A 15,841-nucleotide genomic window follows, 5' to 3' on the forward strand; every position below is an offset into this window, starting at 1 on the left:
AGTAAATATTTGGAGGATCAGAATCCATGCTCTGTGGCAGAAATACTGTCTGTTTGCTTGCATGGTAACCAGCAGGCTGTGACTTGTTAATAAAAATATCCACCAAAGAGTTTTTTTCACATGGTTTTCAGTCAAGAAACCAGTCTAAACAATGTTAATTATTACAGCTACTCTCAGGTATTTATTATTACTTCTTTGTATATTTTGAGCCACTATTAGCATGGGATTTTTTTCCTTTCTACCCAGTGGTTGTTAATGGCTTAAAGCAAATACAGCAAACCTTTTCTGTCAATGTGTAGCTTTTCTGAAAACTCATGTAAGAGCTTCTGAGATCTTCTAGTCACCATTGTATTTAAGTGACTTTTATCATCTATCACAAGGTGATGATATCTTTTCCATGCCATCTAATGCTGTGTTCAGCTGACTCTACATCAGTGAGGAAATACTGAAAAGTTGCAGGGGGAGTAAAGTTCACGTGGAAAAGTTTGGTCTGTGTTAGTGCTTCATCTTTGAGATAACACTGGCATAACAGAGTTTGGCAAAAACTCTGGGTTTTGTTTTTTTTCAGTGGAGAAGACAAAGACAACAGATGTCAGCCAGTGGAAAATGCCTCAAAATATTCCAGCGTGCAAAATGTACTTTAAACTCCTCATACCCTCAATTATTTCATCTTGCTGTTTACACCACTTCTTAACAATATTAAAATAGTCCCCAAATTTTTCACTGCCTCCATGATGGTTTTTTAAAATAGGTTAAAAGCCTACGGCTTTTTGTAGAATGCTGAAAATACAGGAGCAAAATATATGTGTGCTTTTAATTTAAAAAAAAAAGAAATCCATAAACCCCCAGGATGCTCTAGGTCTTTGTGTTGTTTTCCTAAGATGGTGCCATGCAGGGCCAGAAAGGGGGTGTACATGGAAGGAATGTGGCTTCTCCCTTCCCCTACACACTTTCAGGGATAGAAATGTCAGTATCCAAGCTCATATGCACAGGGAATGGAAGAAATCACCAAGGCAAGGGTAGGTAGATTTTACCCTTGCTCCATGCTGAAGTGAAAAGTCTGTCTTTTTCTTTCCAACATGGTTTTCTTTTTACGGAACAGTCAGAGGTGACTCATGTGAAATATGAGTGCACACAAAATAAATGCAGAAAAAAAAGTTCTTTTATCCAAAGTGACTTAAACAATTCTCTCAGCTTTAGTGACACCTGCAGTGTAAGGTGAAACCCTTCTAGGCAAAGGTTGTTACAGACGTGATTATTATGAATGATATCAATCTAGCCACCAATTAATAACGAATAAATGATTATGTTCATTATTGGGCGTGATGTAAAGCTAATTGAAGTTTGCAGGAGTTTTTCTATTCAGTGTATGGAGCTTTGGATCAGGCCCAGAAGTGTATAGCCAAATAACAATAATTCTTCTTTTTTTAGTAGCTAATTTTCTTGTGTTCTATTTAGGCTGGGGAAAAACCATGAACCTTCTGCTTGTAACCTGTGTGACCCCATTCATAAAGAATGAGCCCTTCTTCTAAAACTCCTGACAGAACCCAGTTCCTGTCAAGAGCATTATTCTTATTTCCTTCCACATAAGGCCATGTGATGTGCTGGAGCTGCAGAACATGCTCAGCCCATGGAAATGCCAAATAATGTGTCAAAAATTGAAACATTTCTTTAGCCATCCCCACAATTAAAGAAGAGAAAGGCGAGAGAAATGAGTTTATATAAGCTGTCAAAACAACCACTCCCTCCTTGCCAAGATTCATTCATGAAAACACTTCAGGAGGAAATCCTAATTTTTTTGTTTCTGTTGCTTTTTTCATAAGGCTACAGGCACTGTGTTGGCTACATTTCAGTAGGGTAATCATGATTTTCTTTATTGAAAAGCTCTCTTTTTATTTGTATACAGTCACTGACTGTATTTTCTGAGCTATCTTGTAATAATATCCCTTGTTATTTGGAGGGATATTTTAGTGAAACCCTCTGTGTGTGCACATAAATTCTGATCCCAGAGTAGTTTGATGGGTGAGAAAAATGAAAAGAAAGGAAATCACTAGTAGTAAACCACAATTTCAAGTTAAAAAAGAAGGTGAGAAAGCAAACAGGAAACTGCCTTTCTGTTTTGAGTGTGGAAAACAAAGTCAGAAGAGTTAGCAATATCCTTAAAATTAAAAATGAGAAACAAAGCCATCTCCAAAACAGGTAAAGATTTTCTTTGTTGTGTGACAAAGATTTAAAATGATTCATTGATTACAAAACAAAAACCATATGAAACTATAAAAGGTCTTTGTATTTGTAACTAGGATAGTTTCTGGGTTTGTGGGTTTTGCTTTTGTTTTTATTTGTAAGTGCAGGCAGTGGAAGTATAGTGGAACTACTGACATCTGATAGTTATAAAAAAGTCACTATGCTTAAAAGAAAGTCAGGTTAGGACAGTAATGAGAAGCTGAATTTTGTGTCTCTGCTCATCCTGGCTGTGCTGGTGTGGCTCATTTGACTGCAGCAGCAGAACTCAGGGAAGGAGGACAAGGCATCTGTCTGAAATGGCCTCCTGAGTCCCTCTTGCTGTGCTGAAATCTGTGATAATTAATACACTTTAAAGCATATTGAGCACCTGGAATGTAACATAATAATTTTTTATTTGGCTGTACCTGATTTGAGCTTTGAGGCAAAAGAAAAACCAAAAAGATACTTCTAAATACCTTTTGGATGTTGGCATTAAAAAAGTCTATGTGATATAAAAAGAAAAGAAACTAAATCCCAACCTTGATAAAACATGTGCACGCTTCTCATGCCTGAGGTTTTTTGTGGTGTATTGAATAAGATAGTGTTGGAGGGGGTGGTAGAATTCAACCAGCACAACTCCATTTATTATTCCTCCTAAGTTGTTTCCAATGGTTTAAAAAGCAAACAAGTGTCTGTATTGTTGCCATCTCTGACATTTCAGGTCCTTGCTGGGTTTAATTTACTCAGCCCAGTGTGTAATCCATTTGTGTAAAACACTGCATTGTGCAAAAATAAATTCAAATTAATTCTGTCCTTTCACATGCCAGGGTTAGGCTGAAAGTGCACCCAGATTTTCTTCAGATGCTGGAGAGATAATGTGTTTCCTTTTGCTCTTCGCTCATTTTCTCCATCTGTCACATCATCTAGATATTTACATAGAGAATGATTTACATAAAATAAAAATACAGACTTACACTCTTTGAAACAAACTTTCCCTCTAACCCTTAGTTCATTGTGTATTTTGGTGTGGGCTTGAGGGTTTTAATATAAAGGTTCTTTGGTTCTTCAGGTGCTTTTGCAATAAATAATTTTAAAATCACAATTAATGGTGTCTTTCTTTCAACTTTTTCCCTGCTGTCCATAAGTTTTATTTCAGGGAGTCCTCAATTCATAGGTAGCCCTTTATATTTTAGTTTAACAGAACTTTTGTGGATTTGGACAATTGATTTTTTTGAATCCTTAAAATTTTTGGCGTTTACCATATCCTGTGTCAGGGAATTGTACAGGTCGATCTTTACTTTCTATGAAGACAAATCTCAGATTTGAACCCTACTGGATTCCTGTCTCTTTGAATGCCCATGAGGGACTTGGAAGAAGCAGTGAACAATTGTTTCATGCTTACTCACCTCCTCCTTGCCATTCACATTTTTGAAGCTTTAATCATGTCCTTTCTCCCCTGTCTTTGAGGCTGCTGCTCTGTTTATTCCTGGTTTAGAAGCTCCTCTCTGCTTTTGATTATCTTTGCAGCACTCTCTTAAATCTTTTTCCCACTGGTTTTTTTTGAAAGGAGCAGACCAGGAGTGTGTACAATATTCCAGCTGAGGGCTCTATTTGTGTTGTGGCATGATGATGATTTTATGCTTTTTTCTGTCCTGTTTCTGGAAGATGGGGACATTCCGGTTACGTTTCCAAGTGTATCGGGATGCTGACGGAGTGTTTTCCCTTGGATTTGGGAGGGCTAGGTGCATTACTGACAGCATCCCCTCTCTCTGCAGCTGCTGATGGGATGGTGTGCAATGAGCTGTGCTCCACTGATGGCTGCTGGGGGCCAGGGCCAGACCAGTGCCTGTCCTGCAAGCGCTTCATCAGAGGGAGGACCTGCATAGACTCCTGCAACCTCTACGAGGGGTAAGACATTCCCCTTGTGCTTTTCCCTGAAGTTGCTAATTAACATTGTAGAGGACTTCAGTGAGCAAGTCATTTTGGGTGTGCATTAATCAGTATCTGGCTCCATTGCCAATATTACTGATTTTGGGTGAAACATTTCATGGGCTAAGATTTAAGAATTTCTAAGTCTGAACTTGTGTAGAAATCTTTCCCTGGTATTTTGCTGACTAAAGTTTTCATGCAGCATCATCACCTTGCACCTTTTACATTGCTGGTAACATGAACAATTTGATTTAGGTGAAAAGTTACAAAAAACCCCTCACCATTTATCCCTACTTGATACCCCTGTTCAGAACAATACAGTTAAGTTCTTTCAGATGAGTTGGATTCAGGCATCTGATAAAGAAATCCTCTGAATAAGGCCCTAAAGTAGAAGAACTCACTCTCTTTTTCATAATGCACTGTGTAATTGTACACACAAATATAAATTTAGAAACCCAACAGGAGTTCTTCCCCCTTTTCCTTCTGCTGCTTATGCTGGGGGAATACCTACACAGCACAAGGTGGTTGAATCTGCCTTACGACAGAAAGATAAAACTGAACTAAGCCAAATGAACTCCCACATATGCATAAAAATACTCTCAACTCTTCCATCTGGAGAAGGCATGCAAAAAGTACCTTGTCAGAGCAGTTTTATGTGCATAAAAGCTCCTGTTCTCTCCTCTCCCTTCACCCCCCAATAAGAAGAAGAGTTGCAGACCCCAGTTGTGTTGTCACTGCACTGGAATAAGTTAGTCCCCCCTTGGTGTCTTTTGCTGCCATGGAGCTAAGAGCATGATGAGACTCAATCAGTATGTTCTGTTCTGTATCCATCAGTGAATGGTATTTACACCTTCCACAGGCTCAGTTCTGTCCTAAACATGTGAAAATACTTGTAACTGGGCTTGGGGAGAAGTCTTTTGTTTGTTGGAGAGCTCTGCACATTCACATTGTAGGGCAGCAACAGTTCTTCAGGATGGGGTCAAGCTGTATTTGACATCTGTTTTAGCCCTCAGTAGGAAAAATCCAGAGCCAGAGAAGGTGAGCTCCCTTGCAGCACTTGAGTGAGGTTTTCCGCAGCTCAGTCCTGATGTCCTCAGCAGATCCTAACAGCTGTAGAGGAGTGGAGGGTGAGCAGTGACCAACCACCCTTTACCGGGATGCTACTGGAGCCCACTAACATGAGTGTGCAGCACATCTGTAACTGGTTAATGCAAATATTGTAATTGGTTAATGCAGCAAGATGGGATCCACCTGCAAAGCTTGTGTTGGTCCCCTCTGAGTCTACTTCAAAGATTCTGTCTGTCTTTAGTGGGGGAGATACAACCTGCTCAGATGTGAATTCATCTTGGCCTAGTAGAGGGTGGGATGAATTGTGTTGGGAGAATGTTGGAGGTTTGTGGTGAGGGGCAACTGACAGCTGAAATGTTTGAAGGAAGAAGTTCAACCTGCCATCACTACCTTTTTTTCCCCCTTAAAAGTGGTTAATAAAAAAAAGTCACTTGAGTAGTAGGTTCTTGTGGAGACATGAAATAAATGAGTAAAAGGATTTGTTTTGACATTTTATAGATTCAGACCTCAGTCTAGAATTATTGCTGAAAACATTATGAGCCTTTTGGAGAACGGGCTTTAAAACATATGTTCATAGAGACCTACCTGCAACAAGGGCAGCTCTGTCATCAGTGCTCACATGTGACAAGTGGCTTCCTGAATCTGAGCCACGAGTGACAATCCTGTAGATGAAAATCAAGAAGTCAGCAATTTTGTGCTGTTAATGAAGTCTGTATTTCTTAATGAGAGGAAAGCCCCCACTATAATTTTATACTGGTGAAGAAGGTGTTTCTGCTTCACCTGGCTGTGGATGAGGTGGTGGCCTGTCCTCAGCTGCTGTGACAGGCTGCTGGCCTCAGTGCCCCTGAGATCAATTCCATCAGGTGAAGACCCAGCCAGGTGGGCTCAGGTTTGGGCTGGAGTCTGCTTTCTCCTAACCTGCCTGCAAAATATTTTCTCAGGGAATTCCGAGAATTTGCAAATGGTTCTGTCTGTGTGGAGTGTGATCCCCAGTGTGAAAAGATGGAGGAAAACATGATCACATGCTACGGGCCGGTAAGAACAAATTCTGTTATGTTCATTGGGTTTTGGTTTGTTTTGTTTGCTACTGTCCAGGGTAACTTGCAAAAATGTGCTGAAGGACAGGGTTTTCCTGCTTACAGGCTTTAAAGCAGCTACTGCAAATTAGTTTTAAGAGAAACAGAAAACGTGCATATTCTGTATCTAGGGAAGGAATTCTGCTCATCTGCTCTGGGAATCAACTTCCTTGGATCTGCTTCCTTGAGAAAGTGATTTTTAAAGTTTTCTTTCCTGAGTTGTCTTAATACTTTAGTGGTACAGATGCACACAATTTTTACAGACAGAAAGCATGCAGCTGTGATTTGAGTGCCCTTTTTAATCCCTATTTTCATTCTTTGTACTCAGTTCTGTTCTGGTTTCCCCCCCGCCCCCAAAAAGTGGGAGAATTTGTCTGAGTCTCTCAGTTTGAACAATATGCTGGGAGGTTTTTTGTACTTAGATAGCCTTTAAGTTCTTTTGAAAGGTAGTGTTTTTTATGCATCCTAAATGACGGCTAACTCTTTCTCACCTTTACAATGGCCAGTAACTTTACTTTCAAAGATTTTTGCTCCTTTGGGAGATAGAAGTTGTGGCTTTCTTCTAGTTTTCTGTGTATTGCCAAGATTAAAAGTCACAAGTATGCTGGAAATAAGGAGCTGTATTTTAAGCTCTTCACAATTGAGAAAATATAACCCGTAATTTATTTCCTTATTTCTGTGACTTACTGAATGGAAAAAAGAAAGGCATCATAATTTTTCTTACAATACTGTGTTTTTCTGCAATACAGCAGACACTAGTGCTTCAAGTGTTCAGCCCATCAGGGAAATTTGGATTTGTAGCGGGGCTTATGGACATAAAATCCTGGACGAATGCTCAACCTGAACACCAGATTTAGTTATACACTGGCTTATCATCACAGCTTTAAAATTTTACTTTTACATTGTCTAGGAGTCTTGGTTTGTTGTTCTTAACAATTTAGTCTCCATATGTATGAAGAAGAAGGAGACCTTGTAGTCCTTCAGTATTGCTGTGACTGAATGCCACGTGCAGAATGCTTGTGGAAAATAGTTCTGGACTGCAGAGGTAGGAGATCCCACTGAAGGGCCAGTGCAGTGGCTTGGCAAAGATGGTTCAGTACTGAATAATGTAGCAAGAAGATTCTCAGTGATAAGTATTTCACTGTGGACTTCACTGTATTAAGCACACACATAATTTTAAGAAGCCCATCTAGAAGCTGGTATTTAGTCTTGCACTCTACAGAAGAAGTTAGTGGCCTAAAGCGCCAGGATTTATACATCTGCTCCTCCCTAACAGAGGCTGGAACCATGAAGGTAATTCACTGTTCCTTGGGAAGAGAAGCTGCTGCAGTTGTTGCTGAGTGTGTGCCAGTGCAATTCTAGTGCAGCAGGAAAGGGCTGAGTAACTTGAATGCACTGCATTTCTTTCTTTCCTGCTCTCCAGGGACCTGACCACTGCACAAAGTGTTTCCATTTTAAGGATGGTCCAAACTGTGTGGAAAAATGCCCTGATGGCTTGCAGGGGGCCAACAGCTTCATTTTCAAGTACGCCGATGAGGATCGGGAGTGCCATCCGTGTCATCCAAATTGCACCCAAGGGTGAGTGCAAGCTCTGTGCAGGGAGCCATCCTATCCATGTACTGCTCATAGCACAGGGTGGTTTACAGGTTGTTTGGCTTGGTAAAGTGCTTGTCCCACTCCTGAAAAGAGAGTGTGCAGTAGGAATTTAACTTTCGATTTTCAAGTCTCTCATGATGTTCAGGTTTTAGTTATGACTGCCCAGCAGCTCATCACAAAAAGACCCTTTTGAAGACCATAGAGAAGAACTTTCCACAGCAATGCTCTCGGCTTCCCTTCTACACTGGTTTGTAGCAAATGCTGCCCTTTCACTTAATTTTAGGCCTGTAAAATGACTTTATTTTAGTATTTGCTCTTTGACAGAATCTCTGCTACTTGGTATTGGTGAACTAAGCCTGCAGCAGTACTGTGAGACAAAAGTGTTACTGCTCTCCTTTTCCTGCAGGGACTGGTGCACAGAGTTTAAAACCAGACTTTGTACAGAAGCCTGAGACTGAGCATCAATTTCTGAAGTCCTGTCAAAGTGCCCAGAATAATTTGTTACACTTGAAATAATACAGCCCATGCAGCTGAGCCGGAATTAAGAACCTGTGCAACACAACAATAGTCACACGCACACCTACAGTTTTGCACAGGCCATGTAAGTTATTACTGCCTTTCCCATGGGGCAATTAGTAGTGTCCAGCACACAAAGGAAGGAAGAAGCAGACAAAGGAAAAAGAGAAAACATCAGCCAGTGAAATAATCTTCGACAAGAGGATCTTATTGTTTAGCAGCTAAAATTAAACCAGTAAATTATTCAGTGTAATCTTGATGTCAACAGCTGTTGCCATTCAAAATGAGACCTTTTGCTGGTTTTACAAATCTAATTACAATAGAGCCATTAGGGAAATGAGAGGGAGATCACAGAGACACAGCCAGGATCTGTTACAGATTTGTCTCCCCCCCCCCAGACCCTTTAAATCAGTTATGCAATAAGAAAAATGCTGCTCCTGTGGAAGGAGAGTGTAAGTAGAAATGACATTAAAAGACGAGCTCACTCCAGGAGCTCTGGTCCTGGCTTTCATAGATGCAGAAGGTGCCAATGCTGATCTTAATCTGACAAGATCATGGATGTCTGATGGATTTACTGTCTACCCAGCATAGGAAGTGCCTTGGAGCTCTCCTGGCCTCCAGGAAGCAACACTTCTTCCTATTCCCTCCTCTTTCCTGAGGAGTTCTAACTGACCCAACTATTTCTAGTGTTTGTGGCACAACTGTGTTTCTTCTAGACCAGGAAGGGAGCAGAAGGTTTTCCTTGCCTTTCCACTTCTCCGTAGGCATTTGTATTTTACGTGTGGTTGTTTACTTTTATCTGCCTGGATCAGGAAGGGAAGTTTTTATGTCTTGTGCTGAAAATGTGACATTCTAGTTCATACACAAATAGGAAAGGCAATTCTAGCTGACCTTGGCAGTACTCAGTGGCAACCCCTGGTGGCAGGGTTGCCTTATGCAGAGTGATGTTGTCCGTTAATCCTTGGACTTCCCGTCTACCCTCCTTTCTATCTTCTCCTTCTGTTTAGGTGAAAGGATGTGCCCATCCCCAGAGAAAGGACAAGTAAAAGGGTCAAAGGTCTCTCCCCAAGTTACATACACAAAGGTGTGATTATCTCCCAGATAGGGAGCTATCTCTTTTCCATGACACTAATACTATTCCCTGTGGAAATCTTCATCCTCGTATTAAAGAGTTGATGTGTCTATTCTTAGGTATTTTTTTATCCCTTAGAAAAACAATGCTCTCTTCCCCCCAAGTCTGGGTAAGCATGGCTTACTATTCTTTTTCAGTGTTCCTAGAGACTTTGTGGCATGTGATTATGTTAATGAAGCTGTTAATGACTGTCCAAGATGTTTGGTGTTTACAGGTTGTCCATCTTCTTGCTAACATTGGCAGGGGCTGAATATGCCCACAGAGAGAAGGGAAACCAGTTCCTATCTTCTTTCCTCCTTCAAGGCTGAATTTTCTAGTTTCATACCGTTCCTTTAGAAAGAAGTATTTAAATTCCCCTCAGTCATGATTCTTCAGTGAAATAGGTTGTGGAGGGAACACATCTTGCTATTTGGCTCATGGCCGAAAGGTAGAGAGAAAACGTGATTCTGCTTCATCCCGCACATCTATTCTCCTGACTGCCAGATCAAGTGCTGGAATAAAACCAGTGCCCCCTCAGTACAGCTGGGATACCCATCAAAAAGGGTTGAGCTGCTGCAGAGCAATGCTCCCGGGATGGTATTACCTCGTTCCTGCAGTGCAGCTCTCTGTGAGTCAGGCTGCTTGATAAAATGGGTTCTTAGTTCTCACCTGATGTGATGTTTCCAGTCGTCTCCACCAGTTGTCACCAAGGAGGGGTCTGTCCCACCTCTGTTTCCTGTGTTCTGCCACAAATTCCATCTTGGCACGTGCAGAGGACTGCTTTAGTGAGGTTTGATAGCACCATTCTCCTCCCTTATTCAAATGTAATGACTGTTTCTCTTAATAGGTGTGTAATTATCCAGCCCTGTTAATGATCTTGCATTGACCAGAAGAACTGTCAAACAGTGGTGCAACAACTGTGCTTCTTGCTCTTGCATCCCCGTGATAAGTATCAGCTACTTGAAGCCAGTTTGGAGCAGATCTGAGGCACGTGGGACAGCCATCCCACTTAATTCAAGAGAGCTGGAAAGCATCTGGCACCTCTTCTTGCAGAACTAGCCAAAACTGAACACTTCCACAGAAATGAAATGCTAATTATGCAGTAGCTAGTGACAGCCTGCTTCCTTGCTGGGCAGGACACAAATGGGAGATCTCACTGGACACCTCCCCTCATCACACAAACACAGCTTTTTGAAGGGAGTGCATTACTCCTCACCAAAATGCTCTTTTCCTTCTAAGCCATGACCAGAGAAGATGGGGAAGCTCCAGCAACACCGTGTGGCCCTGAAGGGATTTGAGGGCAGAAGCACGGTTTTGCCTCTTAAGGCTTAGGTGTATTTTTAGGAAGACAGTTTGAATTCCAGATGAAACAATATTGCAAACAAACTCTGAATAAGAGAAACTGTTACTCTTTTGTTTTGCAAAACTTCCTCCTACCCCCTGTATAGCATCCAGTTCAACTTTGCTCCTCTCACCATGAGTGAGACATTCCTTGTTAGCTCAGTCGCCCTTGGGTGGAGTTGTCTGACTTCATCCATAACAACAGTTGGGTGACCTCCACAACAAAGGTTTTCTCCTGCCCAGAGATAATCCACTTACACCGTTGTAAAATCAGTTTTATTTGTTTCCAGTGACCAAGATTTTTGAGAATTCACCTGGCGAGGAATGGCTTTGCTACCCCATATCTGTTCAGTTAAGACCCCACCTTTCAATCTTAAGGAAAGTTGATAAAAGGCAATATTTCTGGATTGTTTCTGGAAAAAAACCAGTTGTTACTGCAATTTTCAAAACCCCCCATTTCCTTTCAGAGGATGATTATCTGTAAAGCTAGGAAGAGCTCCAAGTGTAATTTTCTGGATAAGCTGATTGAACTTTTGTAAGGTACTGAATATATCATTAATAAATTGGCATGTATCAATTAACCAGTTCATTTTACAGAGCCAACTTGGAAAAGAAAATACCATCCAGACTCCAAGCAGAAGGAACACTGGGTGTGAATGGGGTTACCAGCGTGATTGTGTCAGGCTTATATGGGTCAAAAAGCCTGAAATGAAGGGAGTTCCTTCCTGAGGAAAAATACCTGATGACTTGGTGGTACAAAATACCGTGTTAATAAATATTGCCATGACTCACACAGTGTTGTACTTCCCTGCATGTAATCAGGACAGCCAGTCAGGGAGGAAACTGGGAATTGCTCAACTAGGAGTAATGGAATTGCACTTGGACAGAGTTTTCTCTTTGGGGAAGCGAAGTCCACTGAAGAAGATTACAATTTGAAATAAAAATCAATGATACTTCAACTTGCACTGGGTGAGGTCCAAACAGTACAAGTTTGGATTCAATCCTGTTCTCCAAATGTACAGGTGAAGTGTCTGAGACAACAGGCTCTTGATACCAGTCTGCTAGTTCTCTAAGCTAGTAGCAGGCTCTTGGACCTCTACTTTGAAGATGCCCTTCTTTTGATTTATAGCAAGAGTCTGAGCTCAGGTTTTCTTGGCACAGTAGGAAATGGACAATCTGAGCAATTTTTCAGCCTCCTTCTTTTCTGAACTTGTTTTCTCCAAATTGCTGACAATGCCCTGAAAGGAAGAAACATTGGATGTGTTTGAGATAGGTTAGAATTCAGACAGTCCTGAATTCCGAAGTCCTGATGCCCAGGACAGCTGAAATTCCAAGAGTTCTCTCTATTAAGTTTTTGAACTGTGTTTAAATCAACCCCTTACATTTATGCATTATCTGGGTATTTAACGCATCTTTTTCACGTCTGATTTCATTGAGGAAATCCTTCCAGTTTATGTTTGCATGTCAGAGTAAATGTCTTAGGTAAAAATAAAACTTCAAGTAAACAAACACAGGGTAAGGTTTACTTGGTCTGCTCTCCCTGATGAGCAGGTATAGGGAAATGGAATTCACTGACTTCATTTTATAATGGCAGAGTGATACCAATTTAAATGCAGCAAAAGCTGATGAATGGCAAGTGATGGTGAAGCAGAAAGAAGATCTCATGGGAGCTTATTTGAACTCTCAGATTTTTTGACATGCATATCCTTCCATCAAAGCCAATCTGAAAAGCAGCAAACTTTAAAAGAGTTGGGGATCACACCTTAAATTTGAAATGCCTCAACAGAAGTAAGTTGCAGTCTACTGATGTGTCAGATCACCTCTCCTGCCCATAGTAGATGTACAGCCAAAGGGCCTGTTAATAAAATAGCTCTGAGATCTTGCTAAAGAGAAATAAATGGTTTGGTTTCCTTAAATGCCAAGGGCTAGATACTCCCCATGGCTAGAGTGCCTAGCTGGGCATGCAGCACTGAAGGGGGCCAGGTTGTTAAAACCCCTAAAAGCTCAACTTTAGGTCTCTGAGAATCCTGACTTCTATGTAAACATGTAATCGACCTGCTGTTTCAATGTAGATGACCAGGAAACCAGTCCTGCTCTTCATGGGGGCAAGGGAAATCCACACATGCCCATGTTCTGCAAACCATTTTCCATGGTTGTGTTTTAGTGGTGCTGCATTTAGTGATTCCTTGCATTTCCAAAGCCTTTGGTGAGCATCAGCTGTTTGTGCAGGTGGAAGACTTTTGGCAGCATCTAAAGAAAGCAGAAGAAAATGTCTAAATCATCAGACCCCGTTTGGCTGTGGTTTTTGTTGCTGGAAGTTGGTCCTTGAGCTTCCCTGTTAAACAAGTATAGTCAGCTTCCAAAATATTTCTGCAGTCGCCCTTGCTGCTTAGCACAGGATGAACAATTGCATCAATTACAGAAAGAAAAGCAAGTTCTGGATTGTGCTCCTTGAGGTCTCAACTTGTAAGTGAACAGCTTTTGTACAATAATGACTGGTTTGATGACTCATAAAAACATGCAGGAAAAGCAACTCTGTTGTCAGGACTCCCACGTACGCAGGTGAAACCTGCCTTAAGTGCTGTTTGAGCCAAGATATGGCCTGCCTTGGAGTGCTGTTGCTGTTATTGTTCGTCTTGTCACAAGCTATAATTTTTTTGGTGACTTAGGTCTCTCTTAGAGAGAGAAGAGCTAGAATTAAGAACAGAAAGGGGATTCCTGCTTCTTGGGTGTGTAAATAACAGATGTCTCTCTTTCTCTCCCTGTTTCCACTTTGGATTTGCTGCAGGTGCATAGGGCCACACCTGGAGGACTGCATTGGGCTGATGGATAGGTACTGGCTGTGTGCTGGCTGCCTGTGTGTCTCCATCCCGCACGTGTGGACAAGGGCGCATGCGTGTGCATGTCCTGGGGAGTGGCAATGACGTGGTTTGTTCTGTAATTGCCTGCAGGTGTAGAGGCCCCGCTAGTCATGACTGCATTTACTATCCATGGACACGGCAGTCCACTTTGCCACAGCACGCTAGGTAACATCCCCACCCCATCCTTCGTGCCCAGGGGCTTGCCCTGCCTGCCTCAGGAATGTCATACTATCCAGTTTGTCCACAAGCACTCATTTTGGGGAGAATACAACTTGTCCTTAAGTGAGATCTGCCTCTCTACATGCAAATTTGCTTTTCTGTTTGAAAGCCAGTTGAATATTCTGCTCATTTAGGCTGACTAGAAAATGCCTTTTTAAATTGTTTTTATTTTTACCTTAAATCAATAAGGATTAAATTCTGAAATTGCCCGTAGACATACATGTTTCCAGATTAAATTTTGTTAGATGGTGAAAATTCTGGTAAAATTGGAATCCACTTGTTTTCTCTTTATTGATTTGTTTGTTTAAGACAGAATTTAAAATCAAATGAACCTCTTTCTTCCATACACCTTGTCTTGAAAAAGTAAATGTTTTAGCAAAACCAAATTTCTTCCTTAATTCACATAACACTGTTATTTGATTTTTTTCATTTTCTGTTTAAAAGAAAAATTGTAACCTTGCAGCAGTTTTATTTTTCAATAATGACAATTGAAACAAATTAATGGAGGCTTTACTCTGCATTCTTTTTCATGAAAGCCCTGCATTGCCATTGAGTTTGTTAATTTTTGAATTCAAACTGGTTAATATGACTTCTAGGCTTTGGGATTACTCTCCTGAGCTAAGACTAGATGAAAAATGCATAATTTCAATCAAACCCACCTGATTCAGGATTTCAATCTGAGGTTTTTTCTTGTCTTTTTCAAAAGGTTTTAAGGTTGCCTTTCCTTCCTAATTGTGTATGTAATGTGAATATTCCTATTTCTAGCTTATGAGGGAGAACATATTTGGACTTGAAAAACAGTGCACTATAAATGCTATCCAATGGTACATTTGTTTATTAAATCAGTGTAAGTTCTGACTTAATTCATTAACCAATGAATAAGCAACACAAGATGAGTTTTTCAATATTTCAATGTTTTGTTTTAATCTTTCTGATCTGGGATATCCAGTTTGAGATACTTCTGTGGGGCCTCATTTTCAGATGGGCTCATCCAAACTGAGCTGCCCAGGTTTTAAAGGTCCTAATTTCATCAACTTTACTCAAAGCACAAATACAGAAAATGTATTATTATTATTTCCTTAAGTTTAAGGGCCTTACCAAACTACAGAAATGAAAGCAATTGTTTTGCTCTGTTCAGCTGTTTTACTCCTGCTCCATTCGGTCTGAGGGGGAAGGCCCTCAAATGTTTCCTGTTTCCTTTGGATCGGATGGATATTTTTTTGTTTGTTTCAACCTTGCTGAATTTATTTTAGGAAAATGGCTGCACTGTGTTTAAATGTATTCTTTCACTTTCAAGGCAAAGGAAATCTCATACCTTTATATTAGATTTGTGAAATTGTGCTGCTTTTTTTTATTTTTTTATTGTGAAAATGGTTTATTCTGTTTGGGCTAAAAATGGGCAAAACTGCACTGGCAAAGTGACACTTTTTGTTACAGTAGGGTTGTAAATCCGAAATGGATGTGTTTGACATTAGATAGAAACTTCTTCATGACCCTCTGTTGTGCACCCTCCTGAGATTTGTAAATCTTAATTAATAATCGGTCTGACCCTTATCAATTGACTTGAGTTTTTTCCATTGATGTGAATTATCAGTGAGTTGAAGGGGACAGGGTTTTCTGCTGTTCAGGCAGCTGAAAGTGAGAGCAGGGCTTTAACCCAAACAGCAAGATATTCCTCATCTTCTCCTATTTCCATTTTCATAGCAGTGTTGCTTTTCTTTCCAGTTTTTTAGTTTGCAAATTGTTTATGCCATGATCCATTGACTTGAGGGCTTTTGTAAGAGCCTGGTAGAATAGCAAAGGAATTCTTTCTGTCGTGTTTAATAAAGATGAATCAGATGTGCTCACATGGCTTGTTTTCCAAATGACTGGTGAAACTTCAGTTTTTCTGCTTATCCTTA

The 15,841-nt window shown here is 40.7% G+C and overlaps 1 protein-coding gene across 4 annotated transcripts in view; it reads left to right on the forward strand.

The window, feature by feature from the left end:
* Positions 1-15,841, forward strand: part of ERBB4 (erb-b2 receptor tyrosine kinase 4) — a 577,667-nt gene that overhangs the window by 426,013 nt on the left and 135,813 nt on the right. For 2 of the 4 annotated variants that reach the window (XM_048309078.1, XM_048309080.1), the window contains exons 13-16: positions 3,999-4,131; positions 6,162-6,255; positions 7,720-7,874; positions 13,649-13,693. In XM_048309078.1, the coding sequence (XP_048165035.1) occupies positions 3,999-4,131; positions 6,162-6,255; positions 7,720-7,874; positions 13,649-13,693 (427 nt within the window). Of the gene's footprint in view, positions 1-3,998; positions 4,132-6,161; positions 6,256-7,719; positions 7,875-13,648; positions 13,694-13,811; positions 13,887-15,841 lie in introns of all 4 variants that reach the window. The other 2 variants (XM_048309077.1, XM_048309079.1) reach the window with 1 other exon arrangement.

This window comes from Corvus hawaiiensis, chromosome 7 (genome assembly GCF_020740725.1).
Source record: "Corvus hawaiiensis isolate bCorHaw1 chromosome 7, bCorHaw1.pri.cur, whole genome shotgun sequence".
Taxonomy (NCBI): domain Eukaryota; kingdom Metazoa; phylum Chordata; class Aves; order Passeriformes; family Corvidae; genus Corvus; species Corvus hawaiiensis.